Raw genomic sequence first — 26,790 nt, forward strand, 5'->3', positions numbered from 1 at the left:
ATGTCAGAGCATCGTCCTTTGTGCCGGGGCTGAGCCCCGGACAGCCCCGGCCCAATTTAACCCCTGGACGCACCTCTGAGAGTCCCGCCCACCTGGGATGTTTGTGCCAGAATCGCAAAACAAAAAATGAAGGAGCGCAAACGAGAAGAGTTGCAGCGAGAGCAAAAGTCTGATCATCGAGAAAGAAGCAAAGAGAACTGCAAACAAAAAGATATGTTAAAACAAAGAAAAAATACTTATAGTTTACATTATTACACACTTTATTTGTTTGGAACTTATAGTTTCACTTTTGAAATTACATTTATTTTGCTTAGCTCAGTTTTTTTTTTCTCTTAAACTCTTAGTTTTGCTTGATTCAGAGAAAGTGTTGCTTTATCTTAATGGCACAAAACTGATTCCATACCAACAGGTAGAGGTGGTAGAACACACCTTGAAAGATAAAGGTACCTTGAACCTTGAACCTTGAAAACAGACGGACTGCCAGACTCCATTTTAAACTTCAACAGCGCAGCAGAAAGAAAACAGGGTGAGTGTTAAAACCAGGCTCTGCTGTTTTTGTCTAAACAATTCATGTTTACTCTGTTTTACTTTATCTCAGAAAAACACAGTCTCGATAAAAAGCAGCATCTTAGAGTCCGATGTGGCATATTGAAATGTTGTAGGCCTAAACTTCCCCCTTCAGTCCTTGTTAGAACTGCGCCATCGTGGTTACATAACTATACAGACGTATTTGTTGTTGTCTACACTAGTGGTGTTAGTTGATTTAAAACAAAACTGTGATTAATCTTCACAAATCAGAAGTTTAAAATATTAGTAGGCCTATTAACTTGTATTTTGGAGAGATATAAACCAAACAAAACGTGTGTTGTAGTCTAATAAAGCGGTCCATGAAAAACTGCTGAGAGAAATAAGAGGGGTTTTCACTTTATTATAACATCTCAGCTAAGTTATGATGATTTCCGAATTACTGGCATGACGTCTGAGCATATTGGAGCACTATCTGCTCCTAAAGTAGTGACCTGTCCATTTCCTGGATTCAGCATAATGCCACCCCTCCGTTTCACCAGACCTAAAGAACGAGTGCACAACATTTGTCATGGATTAAATGTGCTTTTACACCGAGGTAGTTACAGCTCTTACTGATTTCTGGAGGTGGAAGAAGTACTCAGATCTTGTACTTGAGTAAAAGTAGAAGTATCTTTTAGAACTACCAGAGTGTAGGAATACTCTGTTACTTACAAGTAAAAGTCCTGCATACAAAATGTTACTAAAAGTAGAAAGTATTAGCGTCAAAATATACTTCAAGTACCAAAAGTAAAAGTAGTCATTGTGCAGATTGGTCCATTTCAGAATAATATATATGATATGTTTATAATTATTGATCATTAAAGTGTTCTCAAAGCTGGTAAAGGTGCAGCTAGTTTTAATGGCTTTGTATACTGCAGGATTTACTCCAGGTGGAACTAAAGTCTGATTTAAGAGCTGATTATATTTCACATCATTCATCCAGATCTGTAAAGTAACTAAAGGTATTAAACACATGTAGTGGAGTTAAAGTACACCATTTACCTCTGAACTGTAGGAGTAGAAGTACAAAGTAGCGGGACATTGAAATAAAGTACTGGTCCCTAAAAATTGTACTTAAAGGTGGGGTAGGTAAGTTTGAGAAACCGGCTCGAGATCGCTAGAATTTGAAAATACACAACCGGAGAAAATCTGCCACTTCCTTACAGAGCCCCTCCTCCCAACACACACGAACGCGCACATGACCAATGAGGGCACGAGATAAGTTTGTGCACAGATGGAAGGCTGACAGGCAGGTAGGCCATCCAGTTATTTTAGCCGGGCCGGCTAAAATGATTGGTCGTGCTTTTTACAGTATTACGGCTTCCACAGATGACATTTTTTTATGGATTTTTTGTCAAAGCACTTAAGATATTCATTGCTATCGGGATGTTAAGAGCATTCCATGGAATATAACAACAAGTGTATCTCGAGCCGGTTTCTCAAACTTACCTACCCTACCTTTAAGTACATTACTTGATTAAATGTACATGTAGCTTGTGCCAGTTCCTCGCTTTCCTTGACTTTCATTCCCATGCAATTCATGTTAAAATTCCCGCTGGAATTACGAAGGAAGTTTGGGTGAAACTTGGTAATAGGATACATTTTTTGTAATTTTTCTGACACGTTAAGGTTTGCAGATTATTCGCAACCATTCACGTTTTTTTTGGATAGCACAAATTTAAACCAAAATGTAACATTATGATGGATTTGATTGAAATGCTTGTATTATAAAGTGTGTGTGTTTATGTATTTGTCTCCAGGGTTACTGGTTCATCTCTCACAATGGAGACCATGAGAGATGAGGAGGAGGAGGACAGATCTTCAGTGTCCAGAAAACCTCCAGATTTGAGTAATACACCTGGAACCTCTGACACAAAGTAAGGATCTGTTTCTGCTGTAAACTGACCTGAAGAGGAGTCTGGTTTGATCTGAGTAGCAGATCACAGTATATAAACACAGTAAAGCATCACTGTGGAGTACAGTCATGAAACAAAGTAAATTAGAGTAAAGAAACCCGGAAGAGGAAAGTAAAGAGCTGTAACTGAGCTCTGGCTGTGCTCCTTGGCATCATCAGCAACAGTCAATAATCTACTATTGTGAAATCATTCTCACATTCCAGATGTAGGACTTTATGTTAGGTTAAGTAAATCAACTTCGAACATGTCAAACTTTTCCCTCTCACAAATGAAATCTAACAACCAAAACCCTGAAACACGACTTAAAAATTGAAAGTTCAGAGCAAGTCCAAAAATCTTTAATAATGTAAACGGGCTGAAATCAAAAGCTGCCCTTTACAAAAAATAGTGATGTGTGTTACACATTTTGTTGTTTCCACAGACAGAGAGCAGAGTCTCCAGTCCCCAGCTGTGTTTCTATGAAGAGTGACTGGTCCAGAAGAGAACCTCCATACTTCAGTAATGAACCTGGACCCTCAGACACAAAGTAAGAGTCTGTTTCTACTGTGAACTGACCGGAAGAGGATTCCGTTTTTATGCCATGTGATCATCTAAACTGTTCTCTAAATAATGACATGAGCGTGGTGGCTTACAGAACAGAAACACAGTTTGGTCAATTACAGTAAATTCAAACATGTAAGATTTTTCACCGTTACAAATGAATTGTAATGACAGAAATCTGTGACGGCCGCACATTGATTTAAGGTGTTTATTCTAAACTTTAGTGGCAGGGGAAAAGGTTTAAGGCATGTTGTTTATCATGAAATGAAATGAACTATGATACATGTATATTATCCTCGCAACTGCAGTTGTTAATGTCCACTGTTATGTATGGTTTGAGGGTGTGGGTCTGCAAGTCTCATCTGCATATTCACCTGTCGCGGCACGCCCAGAGGCTTTTTAGTGGGCGCGTCACCGGGAGGCCGGGGAATTGGTTCTCACGGGAGGAGGAAGTGTGTGTGTGGCAAATGCGGGTATTCAGCGGGATATTTAAAGTGGACCTATCATGCTATATTTAAATGAAATATTGTAGGGCCATACCTATATAAGGTATATTTATACGTTTCTGTTTTCAAAATACCAAACAGATCATGCATTTTAGCCATGCCTCATTTCGCTCTATGTGCTGTTTGCTGTCTACTGGGCTGATTCTATGAGCTGCAGCTGACCACGCCCCCCTGCAGGAGAGGGGAGCCGTGCTCTGATCAAGTCAAGAGGGGGAGAAAAAAAGATCTCCGTCCTCCGTGTTTTATTATATTGTTATAGGCCTATAGAGTCGTTATTCATTTGTTTTAAAGCTCAATAAATAACAAAGAAGACCTTTGACCGGCACTTTTCTAATTTTGTCCGGAAGATTTAAACTTTAACGGACATCTTGACCGGCGAAAGAAACTGAAACTCTGCCGCACGGTCCCCTCGTTCCTTGGAAGAGGCGGAGAGGTGGGTGTTTGTCATCTGCTGGTGGACTAACCGGAGAGAATTACAGTGCTTGCCTCGACGGGGAGGGATTGCATTGAATTAAAGCAGCGGGAGCAAACGCTTGCCTCGGGGAGGGAGAAAAAAAGCCACAGTGGAGAATAAACAAGGGTAACCATGGTAACTATGGGCGGGAAGTCTTCTTCGCTGCTTTTGTGGCAGACTACAGCACCACTTACAGGCCTGGCATATGTACTACAGCGTCTCCAGCACTTTCGAGTGGCAATGGCCGGCCGTGGCCCAACCCCACATTCCCCTCATAGGTGGAGAGTTGGCCCAATAGCCGTAGCGCCACTTCTGTGACGTCATTGAAGTGTTCAAATCTGGATCAGTTTTGATCAGATCCGTTGCAGCCCCTTTTTTAGAGATTTGGGTATGGAGGAAAATAGAGAGGGTTGTGTTTTCTGACACTTGGTGAGTTCCCTGGAACACCGGGGACACAGATTCATGTATAAAAGACGTACAAAAGTGCATTTTGCATGATTGGTCCCCTTTTAAGTTTCCTCAGCATGTTAAAATGCAACGGGGAAGTAACTGAAAGTAACTGAACGTGGATATTGCATCGACCGACCTGGAAGCGCGTCTCCGTGGAGAGGAGGCGCACGGATAGAGAGAGAGATTCTCTCCAACACAGGGTGAGATCGCTCCTTTGTGCCACGCCGATCATCGTGTTTTCCTTTTTTCGTGGATTATAGCCTAAATAGGCCTACAAACATTCCCGCAGGAGCAACAGCCTTTTTTTCAATGAACTATAGTGGCCTGGATTAGGCAGTAATGACAATTTCGGTTTATCGCCGAGCGGACTTTGTTGTTGAGTTTTGTTTTTGTTTTGCTTGGCTGGAAAACTGTCAATATAATTGAATAACGTATAAACCCGTCTTTGTTTATTTTGTGAATGTGTGGATGGAGACAGTAGTAGATATACACTTCCGTGGGTACTATTTTGTGGAAAGAGTAGATTGTCCGTTTATCAGTTCTGTTTTGCCTTTACAATATTATTTCATATCAAGAACCCCTTGTGCGTTTATTTAACACAGCTATTTTTGATAGTTGATCGTTACAAACCCTCAAGCATGACTCGAAAACAGAAAGTTGCGAGCAAGTCCAAAAACCTTTAATCGGGTAAACGGACTGAAATCAAACGCTGTTTTTTATTACAAGAACTAATGATGTGTGGAAAACATTTCTTGCTTCCACAGACAGAGAGCAGAGTCTCCAGTCCCCAGCTGTGTTTCTATGAAGAGTGACCGGTCTAAAGATGAACCTATATACTTCAGCAAAGATCCTGGACCCTCAGACACAAAGTAAGAGTCTGTTTCTACTGTAAACTGACCGGAAGAGGATTCCGTTTTTATGCCATGTGATCATCTAAACTGTTCTCTAAATAATGACATGAGCGTGGTGGCTTACAGAACAGAAACACAGTTTGGTCAATTACAGTAAATTCAAACATGTAAGATTTTTCACCGTTACAAATGAATTGTAATGACAGAAATCTGTGACGGCCGCACATTGATTTAAAGGGCCCATGTCATGGCCATTTCCACTGATCATAATTACATTGTTGAGGTATACTAAAATAGATTTATACTGTGCAATTTTCCAAACTCACATTGGTTTCGCATACAGCATCTCTGTCAAGCATGTGTATTCAGCAGTATTCACTTTCTCCACTAAACGACTCGTTGGAGCTCTTGCCCCCCCCTCCCTGTGAGCCTAGTGTGCTCCGATTGGTCAGCTCGGCCACTCGTTCTGATTAGTCAACCACCAGAGAGGCTGCGCCCATGTCTAACAGTGCTTTTCCCGGCTGCTCTCAGCGTAACATCAGTCTTATCATGGCGTCGGTACAGCGGTATATTTTATATACATATATATTTGTAACTGTTGTTATAGAAGAGTGTGACGGCCCCAGGGCCTTTGTCTTACGATGGGGTGGAGCTGAAGAGGCTAATCAGCACGATCACGGACACCTCCGGACACTACGGCCCCAGTCTCTCTCCAAAGCGGCTGCAGGAAGACTAACTCTGCGATCCTCTCAACCACCTATCTTTGCATTTACCACAATAAATGTGCCGTGGTTTTGTAAACTCGTGTATGTCTCCTTGTCTTTCCGTTGTGGCCTACGAGCTACTCTCATAACAAAGAGTAAGTTATTTTTACCCGTTATAAACTACTACTGTTTGATGAGAAATCAAATCATGGTTTGCTATATATGAATTCAGTGAAGAAAGGATAGGCCTACTAAGTATTTCCATTAAACTTTATTTTTAGAAATGTACAAAATGAACATAAATATACATATATACACGGTATATCATCCATTCCTCCTCCTCTTGCCTGCGCACAGCCGGTGCGGTGCGGTGCCTTTTAGCACGAGGCCTCAGTAGTAGTAGAATCCCTTCCCCGTCATGGATTGTCCGCCAGGATCTGGCTGGACGAAATCAAATGCAAATCACAAAATATTAGAGAAACTTAGTTGTTTTAGATTCGTTAGTAGTAGTTGTGTAATGAACAGCTTGCCTGCTAATATGCTAACCTAGCTTTGTTTACCTTGGTAGCTAACACGATATGAACGTTAGCTTGGAGGAAAGGCAACTATAATGCAGTGTAATAAAACTACTATGAACAAAAGCTAGTGGTTCATATTAGGCTAGCAATAACGTGTTTATAATTGCAATCGTATACGGGTATTCTGCTACCATACAATGTAACTTGCATGAATACATTGTTTTGCGCTAGCATACAGCTAGCCTCGTTAGCTACATGCAGTATATGTACGGTCACAATGTACGGTAAACCGGAGTATACTGTATGAGTATTCCGTGTGTGTGACTGCAGACATTCTCCTGCCATGACAAACATGTAAGGCCATCTGCTGACATTGTAGTTGATATATTTAAACGCTAGCAACGTAGCATCACAAAAATGTTTTTCTGACCAAAACTAGCTCTAGCTCCGTGTGTTAGATCGCTACGCCAGCTATAATGTAATTACGTTTCGCGACTGACCGGCAAATCACCCGCAGTATACTGTCAATAGGTATTTTGTGTGTGAATGCAGACATTCTCCTGCTATGAGATACATGTATGCAAGGCCATCTGCTGATATTAGAGTTGATATATGGAAACTCTAGCAACTTATGCCCCTTTCACACCAACGCAACTCCGGTTCAAGCTCCGTGCTAGAGCTTTTCTGGTTCAGAACCGGTTCTTCGGTTTAGCGCCGGCTCTTTTCACACCGCTCAGAGCCCGACTGGTGCTGCCGCTGCTGCGTCATGACGTCACAGTTTACGTCGCTGAGTTTCTCCCCAACGCCGGAGCTCACTTCACAACAACAACGGGCCGGGGACTGCGTTGCTTTTAATCATACGAAGCCAGATTAAATTAAATAACGACTTCTCCAACCTTATACTTTTCTCCAGAGTGCCGTGGTTCATTGTTTATTAATGTGTTTCAGCGGCATTTACCGACCGCTGCAGTGCTGGCCGGCTGCTCTTCAACGGGAGTGTATTCTCCCGTTAGCTCCGGGTTAGCTCACACGGCTCTAAAGTATTCACTGTCTGACTGTCACACAAGCAGCTGATACATATCCCCAGTTCCCCTTAAGTGAATGTGTGTCAGTCTGAATTGACGCTGTTTGGTGTCAGTCTGAATTGACGCTGTTTGGCATCACAACGCTGTTATGAAAGTTTCTCTGGTATAACATGGGTGATGTTAGCATAGCAACCGAAGCTAAACTGACTACTTGCTAAGCAGTTTTCTACAGGCACTTTTTACCGACGTATTTTTCATTATGATTCTACTTGTGATAGTCGGACATGACAACCTGTGCAGCCCATGTATTGATTCCATCCGATAGCTGCTATAATAACAAACAAAACGTCTGCCTGCTCTCCACAATGATCAATAACAGCGAACGGATGGTCAAAGTAAGGTACAAATAAACAGAATCACACGAAGCCTGGTTAGTGTTGCCTGACTTTATAAAGTGTGTTTTTTTTAACAAGTGTGTGGTTGCGTTCTAGTCACTTTGCTCAGCACTACTGCTTGTTACAACTTTTATTTGCCGTACTCGCCTTAAGTGTTAGCTCAGGTTAATCTCGCCCCCCTCCGACGTAAGCGTGACGTATGCGGTTCTTGCTTCTAGACGGACAACTTTTTGGTGCTCGAAACGAACCGGATTCCGGAGCTATGACGCTGCTCCGCTGCGGTGTGAACAGGAAAACCCGGTGCTTTTCAAGCACCAGCACCGAACCGGCCCTGAAACACCGTTGGTGTGAAAGGGGTATTAGTTAGCACAGTTAGCACTGTGTCAATGGCTTAGCAGTCCAACACAGTTTACACATTTAAACAGTCTTGTTTGATAAATACACAAATAACAATGCAAACTTACAGGTTGTATACCCAGATCTTCCCCTGCTCCAAACGGTCCAAACAAGCTGTGCATATCCGGCCTCAAACTGGGCAATGTTTTGGAAGCTTTCGTCTGTGAAATGCCGGTTCTTCGAACCTCTGGAGGAGGAACACGCCGCTGCTGGTGTGGCCATAGCTCTTCGGGATTGGTCCATTTCGTTCCGGGTACCGCATGACATCAGGCGGTACCCGGAACTAAATGGAAGACTCAAATGGGCAGTGACGTATCTCCAACGAGGCGTTTTGGGGAGGTATTTTCTGTGTTAGAGTTTTACTCGCTACAGGGTGTACTTTGAGGGTTTTGACTCTGCACACCGTTTACATGCATAAAAACCTTCATAACACACAAGGGGACGGGTAATAACCGGAAAAGCATGACATGGGAGCTTTAAGGTGTTTCTTCTAAACTGTAGTGGCAGGGGAAAAGGTTTAAGGCATGTTGTTTATCATGAAATGAAATTAACTATGATGTGTGTACGGGTGCTGGAAATCCTTGAAAATGCTTGAAATTGTACGAGGTGTTTTCAAGGTTTGAAAAGTGCTTGAATTTTGGGAATGGTGCTTGAATTTGTTTTGGGCACCCGTACACACCCTGATCATAGTTAATTTCATTTCATGATAAACAACATGCCTTAAACCTTTTCCCCTGCCACTAAAGTTTAGAAGAAACACCTTAAATCAATGTGCGGCCGTCACAGATTTCTGTCAAGTTTTATTTACAAGTATTAAAAGTAAGCAGAGGACACCAAACCAACTGAGACCTGTCTGTCCGCTGCATCTACCACACACTGTACCACACACACCTACACCACACACACGCACCTACAGCTCCTAAAGTAGTGATGTGTCGGTCGCGAACGAGCCGATTCTTTTGAACGGCTCTTTGGTACGAACGAGGGGAACCGAGTCCTACTTGGTGAGAGCCGTTCTTGTTATCGTTCAATCGTTGGTCCGCACTCACTGCCTGCCAAAATCCACTCGCCTTTTAAAAAGCTTGATTTTGTTCCCCAAACGTATTCTGTGAAGACCCGCCCCTACTCTGATTGGTAGGTTTCAGCACGAGGAGTTAGGTGGGGTGGGTTTTAACGGAATACGCGAGAGAGAGAAGTCATAACAAGTGGTACTGGACAGATAGACGACGTGTTTTTCGGATGTAAAATGAGCCAAACGCGAAAACGCAGCAGCATTTGGATGCACTTCAACCAAAACCCAGGCAGTGATAAAGCGCACCATTTGTAAAGGCAAAATATCCTTTAAAGCAGGGTCAACAAATAATCTCCATCGCCACTTAAAAACACACTACTAATATTAAGAGTTGCGTGAATTTCATTCAAGGCAAGGCAACTTTATTTACTTAACACATGCAGAGGGTAAATTCAAAGTACATTCACTGACATGAATGACATGGATATGGCGCCACCTTGTGTCATGTTTACAATGCAGATTATTGACATTAGGTCTGGCAATGCAGTCAATCATTATCCTGGTGATTATTTCGCAGATAAACCTAGTAACCCCGCCCCCTTTTTAAAAAAAACGGCTCTTTTGAACGGCTCTTTTGAACGGCTCTTTGAAAGGAACGGAGCCATAAGATCCGGCTCCCTTCAAAGAGCCATAATTCCCATCACTATCCTAAAGCATATAATCAGGCTACAGCCGTTGTGTATTTTATTATGTGAAGCACTAAATGGTTTTAGAAAAATATCGACTCTTTGTTTGTAGATATCTACTAAACTAAAGCAAATAAAGAGAGTAGGCCTGTTATACTGAGTGATATATATTATACACACTGCTCTGCTTTCTGCACGGACCTCACAGCTGTTCTCACTGTAAACATCACGTCGCGATGAAAGCAGTTAATAAAATAATATCCAGGGGATGCATGCAGAGCTGTGATTGGCTGAGATCAGTCCGGCCGTGCGTCACGACTCTTTGAAACATCTCTGTTCCCGGAAATGCATCCACAAAGGAGCCGTGGAGGACCGTGGAGGACCCATCAGTGTATCCTCGGTTATAGCTCCTCCAGAGAGCCTCCTCGACGCTCGATCCTCGGTCCTTGAAGTGCATTTAGAGAAATGAGATGTCCTTCAACATGGCGCGCTAAAATTCATTTCCGGGTCACAACCGGAGGACCGAGGAGTCGAGGAGTCGAGGAGGGGGATTTGATGAAATGAGAACGGCCCAGGGTGAGATCGCTCCTTTGTGCCACGCCGATCATCGTGTTTTCCTTTTGTTGTGGATTAAAGCCTAAATAGGCTTACAAACATTCCCGTTTTTTGCTGCAGGAGCAACAGCCTTTTTTTCAATGAACTATAGTGGCCTGGACAGGGTTCTTACACCTTTTCCAAAGTCAAATTCAAGCACTTTTCAAGCATTTTCAAGGTGCATTTTCAAGCTTTTCAAGCATCTTACAGCTGTTGTAAATTACATATTTATATACACATACTTATCCTCAAATGATTATTTCCCTACCTCACATTAAATCAGATGTTCTTTATGCTATAAACAACCAAATGTGTGTTTCATAATAGCATTCTACATGAGGGTGAACAATTTAAAATGTTAGAAAAGAAAACTAAGTTTAATATTTCAAAATGAGTGACCCATCTGTACGTAGACTGGGCATCCCATATAACCTGGCTGAGCCAATATAAAACAATCAGCCAAATAACTTTTCAATACATTATTGATTACTATTTTTGAGGTACTTTTAGGTTGGCAGTAAACATAAGTCAGAGGTAAATGGTGTACTTTTACTGCACTACATGTATTTAGTACCTTTAGTTACTTTACAGATGTGGATGAATGATGTGAAATATAATCAAGTGTTAAATCAGACTTTAGTTCCACCTGGAGTAAATTCACAGGCTACTCTGCAGTATACAAAGTCATTCAAACTAGCTGCACCTTTACCAGCTTTGATGACACTTTCATGATCAATCATTATAAAACATATCATATACAATTATTAGGGATGCTCCGATCGCCAATTTTGGGGCCGATCGCCGGAATCAGTATCGGCCGATCCGATCGAGTGGGCGGGGCCTATGGGGATCTTCCATTTAAAGTGATGTTAAAAAAAACTCAGTTAATGGGGCTCATTCACTGGCGCTTCCACAAACCAACCAACCAACATAATTATTACATTCAAATGAAGTACATTATTCAAGTTTACATTAACTTGGGATAATAACACGGGAGAAATGAGCGGAAGCGCTCTCTTTTCCTCTCTCTCCTGACAGCCTGTCAGTATCTCCTGCAGCTCACTGATCCAGTAATGAGTGACCCGACAGTGAAGAATAAATATATTTATAACTAGTTTAGCTTGCTCCAGAGGTAGATCAAATAGCTAAGTGTGTTAGGTCTAACTCTTAGTGTGTGTTCTGCTCCGCTCACCGGTCCGTCACAGCGGGTGGAGCTGCAGGATTTCTGCTTCACACGCGTTGCATACCGCTATTTTATTGTCATTTTCGGACACTTAAAATACTGCCAGACTAGTGAAGCCATTTTGGCGAGCTTGTTTTGCCGCGCACAGAGAAAAGTGTCATGTATTTTACATGCAACGATAGCCTAATCTAAAATGCTCTACTATGGCGTACCTTTCGTGTGGTGTGTGGCTCGTCAGCGCAGACTCTCGCATCGTTATTGTTGCACACTTTGCAGGAGGCTACTCGTGGGCTTGACCCTCGTCTTAGCCATGGCTTGTATTTGTCTTCTGCTAGCCAACGCTCGTTGAAACGGCAACCTCCTGGCATACTGTCATCTATCACTCTCATCAGAATGCCCAGGTCACACACGTAACAAAAACACTTGCCGGTCACGCGCATTGTGCGGGAAGGCCGGAGCGGAGCTGTTTTATGTAAAAGCGAAGCAATTAAGCGCGCTCCGACTTCTTTATTTTCTTTTAATCTAAAAAGCGAAGTAAAGCATTTACAATTTCAAGCACTTTATCCCAAATTCAAGCACCATTCCCAAAATTCAAGCACTTTTCAAACCTTGAAAACACCTCGTACAATTTCAAGCATTTTCAAGGATTTCCAGCACCCGTACGCACCCTGCCTGGATTAGGCAGTAATGACAATTTCGGTTTATCGCCGAGCGGACTTTGTTGTTGAGTTTTGTTTGTGTTTTGCTTGGCTGGAAAACTGTCAATATAATTGAGTAACGTATAAAACCCGTCTTTTGTTTATTTTGTGAATGTGTGGATGTAGACAGTAGTAAATACACTTCCGTGGGGACTATTTTGTGGAAAGAGTAGATTGTCCGTTTATCAGTTCTGTTTTGCCTTTATAATATTATTTCATATCAAGAACCCCTTGTGCGTTTATTTAACACAGCTATTTTTGATAGTTGATCGTTACAAACCCTCAAGCATGACTCGAAAACAGAAAGTTGGGAGCAAGTCCAAAAAACTATAATCGGGTAAACGGGCTGAAATCAAACGCTGTTTTTTATTACATGAACTAATGATGTGTGGAAAACATTTCTTGTTTCCACAGACAGAGAGCAGAGTCTCCAGTCCCCAGCTGTCTGTCTATGAAGAGTGACCGGTCCAGAAGAGAACCTTTATACTTCAGTAATGAACCTGGACCCTCAGACACAAAGTAAGAGTCTGTTTCTACTGTAAACTGACTTGACCAACATATATATATATCTCTATATATATATATATATATTATATATATATATAGAGATATATATATATATATATCTATATAGCTCTAGGATATTATATATTATATATATACATGTATATATATATATATATATAGAGTAAAAATATCTCTCCTCTCTCTCTCTCTCCTATCTCCTCTCTCCTCTTATCTCTCTCTCTCTCTTCTCTCTCTCTCTCTCTCTCCTCTCTTCTCTCCTCTCTCTCTCTCTATTCTCTTCCTATCTCCTATCTCTCTATCTCTCTCTCCTCCCTCTCTCTCTTATCTCTCTCTACTCGCGCTCTCTCTCTTCTCTCTCGCCTCTCTCTCATCTCTCTCTCTCCGTCTCTTCTCTCCTCTATCGCTCTCTCTCATAGAGATATATATATATATATATATACTGTATATATCTATATGCCATCTGATCATTTTAAACTCTTCTTTAATAATTACATGAGTGCAGTAGCCCACAGTATGGAAACTCAATAGAGCTCAGTATAGAAACGCAGACGTACTTGAATCGGATAAGGAAAATATCGGCACCTAGAGTTCTACATTACTTCATATTGAACTGAAGTTATACATGTATGTGTATCAACCATTGATGTTAGTTTGACTGTTAATGGAGCAGCCACAATGTTAGCTAAGTCTAACTCCACTCAATCTAATCCCAATTCATTAACTAGCATTTTTAAAGTGATTTGCTTTCCATGTTGTGGACAGACCTGACAAAGTGTTAACTGCTTTTACAAATTGGAATCATTATGTAGTTATGACATAAACCAGTTTAATTTAGCCGTAGTAAAACTTGTGAGGTACAGTGATCATGCTGTAGGCGGATGACGTTACAGACAGAAGGGCGTTTTGTTTCATATTTATATGAATAACTAAATATCTACAACTTGGGAACAGTTATCAGGATGAAATATCATCTACAGATAAAGAACTTAAACAATCAGTCACCGTAATGTGCTATAAAGGATGTGTTCATCTCCACAGAGGGAAGAAGAAAAGTCATGTTCCTGTGGAGGAGCATCTGTCCAGCTGTGCTCTGTGTCAGGACGTCCTGAAGGATCCAGTCTCTACCAGCTGTGGACACTGGTTCTGCAGACAGTGCATCACCTCATACTGGGAGCAGCGCCCTCCATCAGTAGACTCCTCATGTCCCCAGTGTGGAGAAAGATCCAGAACCAGAGCTGGACTGCAGACAGCCAGTCAGACCAGAACAGTACAAAGTAAGTCTTAACCTCTGTCTCCTGGTGTCTTCATGCCTGAAAACAAGAATCTTCCTGTTGTGTTGTACATAATATAAGTTCATTTAAAAAAAATTATTATCCTTACGTTTGCTTCTCTTTCAGCAGAACGTGGTCTGCAGGAGGTTTTAGATGAACATAGGGTCAGTCTGAGGGGGAGATGTGAACAAGTGACTGAAGGAACTGATAAAAGTGAAACCAGCCTCAACAGGATCTTCACTGAGCTCTATATCACACAAGGACAGAGTGAAGAGGTTAATACCCAACATGAGGTGAGGCAGCTTGAGGCAGCTTACAAGACAAATACCCTCCATTACACTCCAATCAAGTGCCAGGACATCTTTAAAGCCTCACCTGACCAACAGACTCTCATCAGAGCGGTCCTGACCAACGGAGTCGCTGGAGTTGGAAAAACCTTCACAGTGCAGAAGTTCACTCTGGACTGGGCCGAGGGTTTGGAAAACCAAGATGTCAGTCTGGTGATCCCGCTTTCCTTCAGGGAGCTTAACCTGATCAAAGGTGAGCAGTACAGTCTTCTCAGGCTGCTCCATGTTTTCCATCCAACCTTAAAGGAGGTCACAGCAGAGCAGCTGGCTGTCTGTAAAGTGCTGTTCATCTTTGACGGCCTGGATGAAAGCAGACTTTCTCTGGATTTCAAAAACAATGAGGTTGTGTCTGATGTCTCTCAGCAGTCCTCAGTCGACGTGCTGCTGACAAACCTCATCAGGGGGAAGCTGCTTCCCTCGGCTCTCGTCTGGATAACTTCTCGACCTGCAGCGGCCAATCAGATCCCTTCTAAGTGTGTGGACAGGGTAACAGAAGTACGAGGCTTCACTGACGCCCAGAAGGAGGTGTACTTCAGGAGGAGATCGAGTGATGAAAAATGGTCCAGCAGAATCATCTCTCACATCAAGAGCTCCAGGAGCCTCCACATCATGTGTCAGATCCCAGTCTTCTGCTGGATCACTGCTGCAGTTCTGGACCGCATGTTGACTACAGACCGCATGTTCACTACAGACCAGAGAGGAGAGCTGCCCAAGACCCTCACTGACATGTACTCACACTTCCTGCTGGTCCAGACAAAGAGGAAGAAGCAGAAGTATGAAGAGGGACATGAGACGAGTCCACAGCAGCTGACGGAGGCTGACGGGGAGCTTCTTCTGAAGCTGGGGAGGCTGGCGTTTGAACATCTGGAGAAAGGAGACATCATGTTCTACCAAGAAGACCTGGAGCGCTGTGGTCTTGACGTCACCGAGGCCTTAGTGCAGTCAGGAGTTTGTACAGAGATCTTCAAAAGAGAGAGAGTGATCTTCAATAAAACAGTCTACTGCTTTGTTCATCTGAGCATTCAGGAGTTTCTGGCTGCAGTCTACATGCTGCACTGTTACACCAACAGGAACACAGCGGTACTGAAGGACTTCCTGCAGGGAGACTATAACAACATGTTTAGCAGTGATCAGGATTACCCATCCCTGGATGTCTTCCTAATGAGCGCCATGATGAAATCACTCAAAAGTAAAAATGGTCACCTGGACCTGTTTGTCCGCTTCCTCCACGGCCTCTCTCTGGAGTCCAACCAGAGACTCTTAGGAGGCCTGCTGGGTCGCACAGACAAACGTCCAGAAATCATCCAGAGAGCCATCAGCAACCTGAAGGAGATGAGAAGTGATAACATCTCTCCCGACAGGAGCCTCAACATCTTCCACTGTCTGACAGAGATGAACGACCACTCAGTACTTCAGGAGATCACAGAGTTCCTGAAGTCAGAGAACAGATCAGAGAAGAGACTCTTTGTGAAACGCTGGTCAGCTCTGGCCTACAGGCTGGAGATGTCAGAGGAGGTTCTGGATGAGTTGGAGAAGTACAAAACATCACAGGAGAGACGACGGAGACTGATTCCAGCTGAGAGGAACTGCAGGAAGGCTGTGTGAGTCCAGATGTGATTCACTTTATAGATTAGTGTAGATAAGGATTTTAGTTTTTCAAATAAACACTATACAACTTTTTGCTGTTTCACATTCTGTGAGAGCAAAATTGAATTAATACAATTATTCTAATAGTTTCTAAATTGTACAGTTTTTTCTTCTCTTCATTTTCCTTGTCAAAAACATATGAAGGATGTTTTATCACAGCAACATGTGATCACAACATACAGAATAATTGTACATATGTCATTAAATGGAGTAAAGTTATTATGAAATGATTGCAGTTTCTTTATCGTTAAATTAGACACTGAGTAATATCTGATTTATGTTGACTCTAGTCTAGAAAGTAGAAAAGAGGTGACAGACATGGGATCAGATCACACTCAACCATCCAGTGGTAATCAGATCATGATATTCAAAATGTTTTTCCTCAAATGCATGAAGTAAATATATTGTTTCCCCTTTTTTTTATATTAACAAATTCTGTAATATGTGTTATAACAGAATTCCTGACAGTGGATTCTTAGACTGGGAAGTCGTGGCCTCAGCTCTGAAGTCAGACCCCTCCGATCTGAGAGAGCTGGAGCTGGAAGAACATCTGCTGGATTCAGTGGTGGAGCAGCTGAGTTCTGGACTAAAGAGTCCAAACTGTAGACTGAAGACTCTGAGGTCAGATCACTGGCTGCAGTTCATGTGGTTTTGTACAGTATTTATAATTGATATATTTATAATTCCATAATTTGCCTGAGTACAAAGATATTTTAATAAGTTCACATTTCTTTCTAAATTGCTGAATATTTTACAAGAATAACAGAAAGCAGAGAAAGTAGATGTGTGACGGACAGTGTTTGAGCTTCCACAGACTCTCACTGTGCTCCATGACTCAGTGAAGATGCTGTCAGTACTGATGAGCTGTGAGGGAGATGAAGGAGGTTGTTCTGATGCATTATTACAGATACTTTTATATATTACATTTATAAAAGTATCTACATCATTTTGGACATTGGCCTCTGAACCCTCTCCAGGTCTGAAAAGATGATGAAACGTTGAACTACCTCAAGCAGGACCATTGTTCTCTGAACTTACATTGTGTGTTATTTATTCAGACTCTGGTGCTGCTTCTTTGTAAACTCTGTGATCTTGAGTTGAATCAGTTTCTGAGGGTTTGTATTTGTCTGGCTGCACATCACGAGTTAGTGTAGAAGGAGCAGAGTTTCAGATGTGAAGTCACCACTTTTTATTGAAGGTGAAGCACGTTGTCTTTAATATTAATGAGAGCTATGTTCTCTTTCTGTAACTTACTGTTTTTAACCTGTCTGGAGAGTCCACTTTATAAACTTCTACATTCTCCAGCTATAATTAGATTATTAGAACTTTAATTATTTCAATAAGGAACATTGTTTTCTAAACTTGCATCATGTGTTCTTTATTCAGACTGGAGAGCTGCAGTTTGTCAAAGATCAGCTGGGCTGCTCTGATCTCAGCTCTGAAGTTAAACCATTCCCATCTGAGAGATCTGAACCTGAGACACAACACTCTGAAGGATTCAGAAGGGAAGCTGCTGAGTGATCTTCTGGAGAGTCCAGACTGCAGACTGGAGACTCTCGGGTCAGTTCTCCATCTTTTACTTCTGTGCTGAGATGAATATGTGAGAGTTGTGTTGACTCTGAGCTGCAGACATCAGGCTGATATGATCCTGATCCTCACTGAGCATCTTAATGCTAAAGTCTATTTTCTTCTTCTGTGGTTTAGTTCATTGACCGTGGCAGAGCAATGTTAAAGAAAAATCATACTCTGCATATTTCACTCTGAACCTCTCAAAAACCTAAAGTTCATCTTATATTCTCCATGTTGTTTTTAAATAAATGACATTATAAACGCATGAATACAATATTTAAATATTTCTATTAAAATGATCAAACACTAACAAATATTTTCAGTGTTTGCTGTTTCTAACATTTGTATTAAGCTACATGATGCTCATACTGACTGAATAGTTTAAACTGAAGATGCTGTGATCTATGTCTCCACTATTCCTAAAATAAATATTCTCTATTTATTTTGATCACATTTCTTTAAAATTCTTCCTGACATATTTGTGATCTTTGTAAACTCTGTGATCTTGAGTTGAATCAGTTTCTGTGGGTTTGTATTTGTCTGGCTGCACATCACAAGTTAGTGTAGAAGGAGCAGAGTTTCAGATGTGAAGTCACCACTTTTTATTGAAGGTGAAGCACGTTGTCTTTAATATTAATCAGAGCTATGTTCTCTTTCTGTAACTTACTGTTTTTAACCTGTCGGGAGTGTCCACTTTATAAACTTCTACATTCTCTACTTCTCCAGCTATAATTAGATTATTAGAACTTTAATTATTTCAATAAGGAACAATGTTTTCTAAACTTACATCATGTGTTCTTTATTCAGACTGGAGAATTGCAGTTTGTCAGAGATCGGCTGGGCTGCTCTGATCTCAGCTCTGAAGTTAAACCATTCCCATCTGAGAGATCTGGAGCTGAGTCGCAACGATCTGAAGGATTCAGACGTGAAGCTGCTGAGTGATCTTCTGGAGACTCCAGACTGCAGACTGGAGACTCTCAAGTCAGTTCTCCATCTTTTACTTCTGTGCTGAGATGAATATGTGAGAGTTGTGTTGACTCTGAGCTGCAGACATCAGGCTGATATGATCCTGATCCTCACTGAGCATCTTAATGCTAAAGTCTATTTTCTTCTTCTGTGGTTTAGTTCATTGACCGTGGCAGAGCAATGTTAAAGAAAAATCATACTCTGCATAATTCACTCTGAACCTCTCAAAAACCTGAAGTTCATCTTATATTCTCCATCATGTTGTTTTAAAATAAATGACATTATAAACGCATGAATACAATATTTAAATATTTCTATTAAAACTATCACACACTAACAAATATTTTCAGTGTTTGCTGTTTCTAACATTTGTATTAAGCTACAAGATGCTCATACTGACTGAATAGTTTAAACTGAAGATGCTTTGATCTATGTCTCCACTATTCCTAAAATAAATATTCTCTATTTATTTTGATCACATTTCTTTCAAATTCATCCTGACATATTTGTGATCTTTGTAAACTCTGTGATCTTGAGTTGAATCAGTTTCTGTGGGTTTGTATTTGTCTGGCTGCACATCACGAGTTAGTGTAGAAGGAGCAGAGTTTCAGATGTGAAGTACGTTGTCTTTAATATTAATCAGAGCTATGTTCTCTTTCTGTAACTTACTGTTTTTAACCTGTCGGGAGTCTCCACTTTATAAACTTCTACATTCTCTACTTCTCCAGCTATAATCAGATTATTAGAACTTTCATTATTTCAAAAGGAACATTGTTTACTAAACTTGCATCATGTGTTCTTTATTCAGACTGGGGCTCTGCAGTTTGTCAGAGATCAGCTGTGCTGCTCTGATCTCAGCTTTGAAGTTCAACCATTCCCATCTGAGAGATCTGGACCTGAGTCAGAACGCTCTGAAGGATTCAGGAGTGAAGCTGCTGAGTGATCTTCTGGAGAGTCCAGACTGCAGACTGGAGACTCTCATGTCAGTTCTCCATCTTTTACTTCTGTGCTGAGATGAATATGTGAGAGTTGTGTTGACTCTGAGCTGCAGACATCAGGCTGATATGATCCTGATCCTCACTGAGCATCTTAATGCTAAAGTCTATTTTCTTCTTCTGTGGTTTAGTTCATTGACCGTGGCAGAGCAATGTTAAAGAAAAATCATACTCTGCATAATTCACTCTGAACCTCTCAAAAACCTGAAATTCATCTTATATTCTCCATCATGTTTTTTTTAAATAAATGACATTATAAACACATTAATACAATATTTAAATATTTCTATTAAAACTATCAAACAGTAACAAATATTTTCAGTTGTTGCTGTTTCTAACATTTGTATTAAGCTACAAGATGCTCATACTGACTGAATAGTTTAAACTGAAGATGCTGTGATCTATGTCTCCACTATTCCTAAAATAAATATTCTCTATTTATTTCGATCAGATTTCTTTAAAATTCTTCCTGACATATTTGTGATCTTTGTAAACTCTGTGGTCTTGAGTTGAATCAGTTTCTGAGGGTTTGTATTTGTCTGGCTGCACATCACGAGTTATTGTAGAAGGAGCAGAGGTTCAGATGTGAAGTCACCACTTTTTATTGAAGGTGAAGCACGTTGTCTTTAATATTAATCAGAGCTCTGTTCTCTTTCTGTAACTTACTGTTTTTAACCTGTCAGGAGTGTCCACTTTATAAACTTCTACATTCTCTACTTCTCCAGCTATAATCAGATTATTAGAACTTTAATTATTTCAATAAGGAACATTGTTTTCTAAACTTGCATCATGTGTTCTTTATTCAGACTGCAGTTCTGCAGGTTGTCAGAGATCAGCTGGGCTGCTCTGATCTCAGCTCTGAAGTTAAACCCTTCCCATCTGAGAGATCTGGACCTGAATGGCAACGATCTGAAGGATTCAGGAGGGAAGCTGCTGAGTGATCTTCTGAAGAGTCCAGACTGCAGACTGGAGGCTCTCAGGTCAGTTCTCCATCTTTTACTTCTGTGCTGAGATGAATATGTGAGAGTTGTGTTGACTCTGAGCTGCAGACATCAGGCTGATATGATCCTGATCCTCACTGAGCATCTTAATGCTAAAGTCTATTTTCTTCTTCTGTGGTTTAGTTCATTGACCGTGGCAGAGCAATGTTAAAGAAAAATCATACTCTGCATAATTCACTCTGAACCTCTCAAAAACCTGAAATTCATCTTATATTCTCCATCATGTTGTTTTAAATAAATGACATTATGAACACATGAATACAATAATTAAATATTTCTATTAAAACTATCAAACACTAACAAATATTTTCAGTTTTTGCTGTTTCTAACATTTGTATTAAGCTACAAGATGCTCATACTGACTGAATAGTTTAAACTGAAGATGCTTTGATCTACGTCTCCACTATTCCTAAAATAAATATTCTCTATTTATTTCGATCACATTTCTTTAAAATTCATCCTGACATATTTGTGATCTTTGTAAACTCTGTGATCTTGAGTTTAATCAGTTTCTGTGGGTTTGTATTTGTCTGGCTGCACATCACGAGTTAGTGTAGAAGGAGCAGAGTTTCAGATGTGAAGTCACCACTTTTTATTGAAGGTGAAGCACGTTGTCTTTAATATTAATGAGAGCTATGTTCTCTTTCTGTAACTTACTGTTTTTAACCTGTCGGGAGTGTCCACTTTATAAACTTCTACATTCTCTACTTCTCCAGCTATAATCAGATTATTAGAACTTTAATTATTTCAATAAGGAACATTGTTTTCTAAACTTGCATCATGTGTTCTTTATTCAGACTGGAGCGCTGCAGTTTGTCAGAGATCAGCTGTGCTGCTCTGATCTCAGCTCTGAAGTCCAACTCCTATCTGAGAGAGCTGGACCTGAGTGGCAACGCTCTGAAGGATTCAGATGTGAAGCTGCTGAGAGATCTTCTGGAGAGTCCAGACTGCAGACTGAAGACTCTCGGGTCAGTAAGGGGTCGACTCTCTGCTGGTTCAGCAGGATTGTATTAAACACAGGGAGGTGGATGTGTTCCTCACACTGGGGAATCTCTCCAGTTCCACCTTCCAGGCGTAGCCTAGCTTAGCACAACAAATCAGTGATGTTACCATTTATCTGCAGTTTCTCCTTTTGTTCATCTCGCGGTTCTTTACTTTCATTATTATCAAGCAAGATAATACAAGCTGACAATGCAAAGCCACATTTCAGACAGCTGCAACTCATTAACAGACAAATGGCGTTTTACATATAAAAAGGTAGTCTGTTTGTTTTTCCTATGTAGTTGTTTTGTTCCTGGACTAATGCCTAGTTCATTCTCTCATGCAGCTGAGAGCTGTGGACAGTCAGTCGTAGTGTTTGCAGAGAAGATATGATGTGATGTAAAGCATTGGATCACTCAGGACTGTGAAGCTGACTAACTCAAAGAACAAACACTTATTTTAACTTGATCTATAACTGTTGGATTGTGTTCATCTCTGCAGGATCAGAGGCGAGATGATGAAAGCCAAGATACAGAAGAAATGTGAGTATTGAACCCATATCCTCCAAATATATCCAAACTCTCGTACATGCAATCAAATCATAGGTAATATATGTATGTATCACTTGATGAAATCTGTGCCTCCCATTTATGTCTAGCATAGAGTGGCTAACAGGCGCTAACCTGCTGCAACGGCCCAAAACACTTACATTAGGAGAAAGGCGCTGAAGCTTCAAATACAATGCAATATAAAAACACAAATGTTCCAAAACACATGCAAATGAAGATACATCTTCACCAACTTGACAACACAAGCACAGCATTTAGAACATATTTACCAACTTGAGGAAACATGCGCAGCGTTTACTAAAAGCCCTACATTAATGAAACGCTGTAAAAAGCAAACGCTGCAAGAAGCTTAAAACAAAACTGAAACGTGGACACTAAAAAGTGTAGATATTATAAAGATATAGAACAGTATAATGACAGTTTGTCAACATTATAAAGTTGGCAAACTGTCTCTGTTGGTGGCAGAGTCTGTTTCATATTGTTAAGTGTTTTGTCAGTATATCTGAAAGGACAAGGTTAGCTAGCTAGCTTACAGCAGATCTGCAATAATACCTGAAGGAATCATGCGATCACATTGTTCAAATAAACCGATAAAACTCACATTCTTTGTTTACAGGGACAGTTTAACAGATTTAAACGTTTTGCTCAAGAACTGCGTTTAGGTCTGATACAAACAAAGGATGCGTAGAATATCCCTTGAAAAGTGAAATTAAATATAGTGATTGAATCGAATCTGTGTAAATACCAATAGACCAATCAACTTTCTCTTTCAAAGTCAACTTTAATGTCAATGTTTCTGTGTGTTTGTACAGACAGAGAGATCGAAATAACGTTTCCAACAATCCCGTAGCTCCAATAGCTCCAGCCCCCACCCTCCCTGTGAGCACAGTGTGCTCTGATTGGTCGGGACGTTGTGAATCGCGCTGAGCTCCGTGGAGGTGTTGTTTCCTTGTTTAGGATACATAGTGAAACACAGCCAAACTCATCCTGAGCACACACAAAGTCACATCCGAAGTAAAAACAATAAGTTTGGCTTGATATTGAGTAAGAAAAAGGTTGATAAACGCTGTGAGAATGGGTCTGCAGAGAGAATTTTGCGTTTTGGGGAGGTATTTTATGTGTTAGAGTTTTACTCGCTATAGGGTGTACTTTGAGGGTTTTGACTCTGCACACCGTTTACATGCATACAAACCTTCATAACACACAAGGGGACGGGTAATAACCGGAAAAGCATGACACCTCTCCTTTAAAATAACACTGCAGCTGAGGCACCAGTTATTGAATCTTACGAACTGATACAAGTTCAGACAAGAATCTCAGTTTGTGCATTTATTTTCATGGTCCAATGTCATTAACAAAAGTACAATGAACAGCTTTCCTATCGATTCCTTTCCTTCAGCCCTTTTTTATGGCTTTCCTTGTGGCTTGTATCACCCTGGTAAAAAATGAGGGTTGCAGTCGAATTGTCCAAAAATCAGCTCTATTCTATTCTACTATTCCTTGACCTCTGTGTCTAACGTCACAGGGTCAAGGAATAGTGGATAGGAGAATTCAAAAGGACTTAGGAGAAGAGACTGCGGTGCTTTGAGAATCCGACTGCACTTACACTATCAACGTATTTATGATGCGCCAGCGGACGTCATAAATGTACGTCTGCTGCTGTGGGGAAACTACAGTTTTCTATACAGCGGACTACATGGATGTTTAATAAGAACGACGGACTACTGTAAACGCATCTAGATACTTTGCACCGTGCTCTGATGCTGTTGTTTTATGCTTTATGAACGTGGACAACAGAGAAACATATTCTTCATGACCAAGGTTGGAATTGAAATTAAAAAGTGAAGTGAAACTTATGCTCGTCACCAGGGGCGGACTGGCCATCTGTATAATCTGGAGAACCACAGAACGGCCGGTCGTCAAGGGCCATTGACGGCCGGCCAGCCCTTTAAAAATAAATTGTTTAACGTCATCATTTAAGTTGCGCTGACGGCCGACAGAGGGCGACAGCGGCCGCTAATGCAGTTGTGTGGTTCTTATCTGTCAAATAATCACACACGAAGAAGAAAACAGACCGGCCACACAAAGAAAAGGGATTAGACAGCAGACAGGGAGAATGAAAAAACATGGATTAAAATCAAAGAAAACGAAAATAAAAAGGCGGGGCCGAGAAGGCAAGAGAAAAAAAGGTGAAGTCACTCGCAGGTGAAGCGTAGCAAATAGACAGACCTTTTTGGCAGCAGCGCTGCTACAAGCACTATCAGCAGCAGCTTAGAACAAGTGCAATATGATGAAGAGAATGATGAGGGTGCGAGTTCAGATATACAGCCAGCCTCCTGCGTTCATGATGAGGGACAGAGCTCTGTAGGGCAAGAGCAAGAGGTGGGTGAGAATTATCCCTTGAACTGCATAAATGCAGCCTAATAAACAGCTGATTTCTAATAACTAATAACAAATAATAGGCTACTGTATGTTTGTGTGTGTGTTTACTGTTTTACGATGTCCCATGTGTTTAAGACATCCGAGGAGTGTCCTCCCTCTTCAGCCTAATAAACAGCGGATTTCTAACATTTGTCATTTCATGTGGCCGGACTGGGTCAGTTTCCAGGGCTGAATTTTAGTCCCAGTCCGCCCCTGATCGTCACCCTCCGGTCCAAACATATTAATCCACATGAATCCCAATACGTATGATGATTGTATGAAAAGATATTAAAATAAATACAATGTATTTACTATAAACGTGTTATTCCTTCACATCTACCCCACACAGCTCAGTAAACACTATGAAATGTTGACTTTATTTGATCATTTCAGTAAAAAAGTAGCGTTCATATTTCTCCTTTTGATTATCATAGTGATGAACGTTCAAAACAAAGCCCTTTGGCAAGTTACCACATAAGTTGTGAAATGCTTAATAAGCACCGTAACTTTCATGATATCATTTCTCCGTCACCATCGGTTGTTTCTGTGAATGGCCGAATGTTGAGTCACCGTAAATGTTGCGGCCGCTAGCACAGCATGTTCTCCTTTCCTTTCGTAAAGGAAGGTCCAGTTTTTCCTAAGTTAAAGGAGGTTATAAAGGATGTTTCAAACCTCCTTTCCTTTCATCTAGAGAATCCCAACAGCTCCTATCATGGTGTCCACTGAGGTTCTTCCGGGTCATTTCACTCCGTTAGGAAGGTTCCTAAACTAAACTGACAATTGGACTGCAGCCCATGTGCCTACTAGTGCTCTACTCCCTCCACTGCCTGTCTCCAATATATACAATTACACCCAGTGCCCAACCATGCCTTCAAAATGCCTTTAACTCACTTCAATAACGAGACTAAATAATAATACCTTCAATATACACAAAAACAGCAAGAAAATAAATGTTTAACTATTAAATAATATAAAGCTCAAAGAGTGTCTTTAAACAGGCGGTTCTAACGAGTGGCTACATTCATAATAACGTCATCACGCTGATCACGGAGAAACTCATCTCCTCATTGGCTGTGATGTTAAACCATGTGACTGTGATGTAGGTCCTTTATAGCCTAATGCTAGCTTTTCACTTGTGTGAACGAACAGGTATTGGATGTGCACAACTAAAAAATAATGTTTAAAAACCATAGGGTAATCGTTTTTTGACATTTGAATAAGGAAATGTTACATATTATATATTTAAAATAAATAAACCCACCACTGGGAAAGTTGAGGAATATAAATATCTCTCTAAACATCACATTGAACTTTTGTGTAACTTATTAGTAATCTTTTAAGAGATCTCTGTTTACAGTGATTGTTGGTTATATAACAAGAGTATTGTCCCTGTTTATCTTCCAGGTCCATGAGGGAATATCGTCATCTCAACAAATGGCAGTGCGTTCAGCCCCGTAATCCTGCATGAGGTTCAATTTCTGTCCCTCAAATCTTTGGAAACAGTCAGAAGAACGGCTACGGAGAACATGAAGAACAGTTTTCAACTAGAGATTGCAATTCCTGAAGAAATTGCTAGTGGGAATGCTTTATGCTGAAATGTAATGTGTAAGAAGAAAGTGAAGAATTTAGATTGAAATGATACATGAACACTGGGGGCTTGAATGTGTGATGAGAGAAGAAAAGAGAGTATCATCGTGTTCCATTACACAGGTGTTTATAGTTGAGCTAACGAGCTATGAAGAGATCAAAGGTTTGCATTGTTCTGAATGACAGATAAACCTCTTACATGTGAACGTTTTGTGGAAGAACGATAACAGATATCTGAAATTTCAAAACGTGAAGCATGTCAAGGAAGTTGAGTATCTGAAGTGTAATTTTTGTGTACTTTCGGGTTAATAATGTGGCCTTTTTGGCAGTTTAACTAAAGGTGTGCGGCTGCTGCTGTGAGGAAATATCAGCCTGAAATTACAATGGGTTTTAATGGAGACATGTTGAACGTT

General features: G+C 40.8%; 2 protein-coding genes across 2 annotated transcripts in view; one reads left to right on the forward strand and one right to left on the reverse strand.

Annotated features, from left to right (window-relative positions):
- The window catches only part of LOC117486878 (exostosin-1), a 308,682-nt gene that overhangs the window by 82,504 nt on the left and 199,388 nt on the right, over positions 1-26,790 (reverse strand). The gene's annotated exons all lie outside the window — the stretch shown is intronic.
- On the forward strand, positions 472-26,334 carry LOC117486877 (NLR family CARD domain-containing protein 3-like). Its single transcript, XM_034135460.1, has 14 exons — positions 472-526; positions 2,328-2,444; positions 2,905-3,009; positions 12,910-13,014; positions 14,062-14,297; positions 14,421-16,242; positions 16,745-16,909; positions 17,675-17,848; positions 18,665-18,838; positions 19,632-19,805; positions 20,625-20,798; positions 21,617-21,787; positions 22,302-22,342; positions 26,195-26,334. Exons 2-14 carry the CDS (start codon positions 2,350-2,352, stop codon positions 26,200-26,202), a joined length of 3,444 nt encoding a protein of 1,147 aa, XP_033991351.1. The 5' UTR covers positions 472-526; positions 2,328-2,349; the 3' UTR covers positions 26,203-26,334.

Source organism: Trematomus bernacchii, unplaced genomic scaffold, assembly GCF_902827165.1.
Source record: "Trematomus bernacchii unplaced genomic scaffold, fTreBer1.1, whole genome shotgun sequence".
NCBI lineage: Eukaryota > Metazoa > Chordata > Actinopteri > Perciformes > Nototheniidae > Trematomus > Trematomus bernacchii.

Coding starts and splice junctions, on each gene's coding strand:
- LOC117486877 (XM_034135460.1), top strand. CDS start 2,350: ATGGAGACCATGAGAGATGAGGAGGAGGAGGACAGATCTTCAGTGTCC. Junction 13,015..14,061: donor CCTGGACCCTCAGACACAAA/GTAAGAGTCTGT, acceptor TCATCTCCACAG/AGGGAAGAAGAAAAGTCATG. Junction 19,806..20,624: donor TGCAGACTGGAGACTCTCAT/GTCAGTTCTCCA, acceptor TTCTTTATTCAG/ACTGCAGTTCTGCAGGTTGT.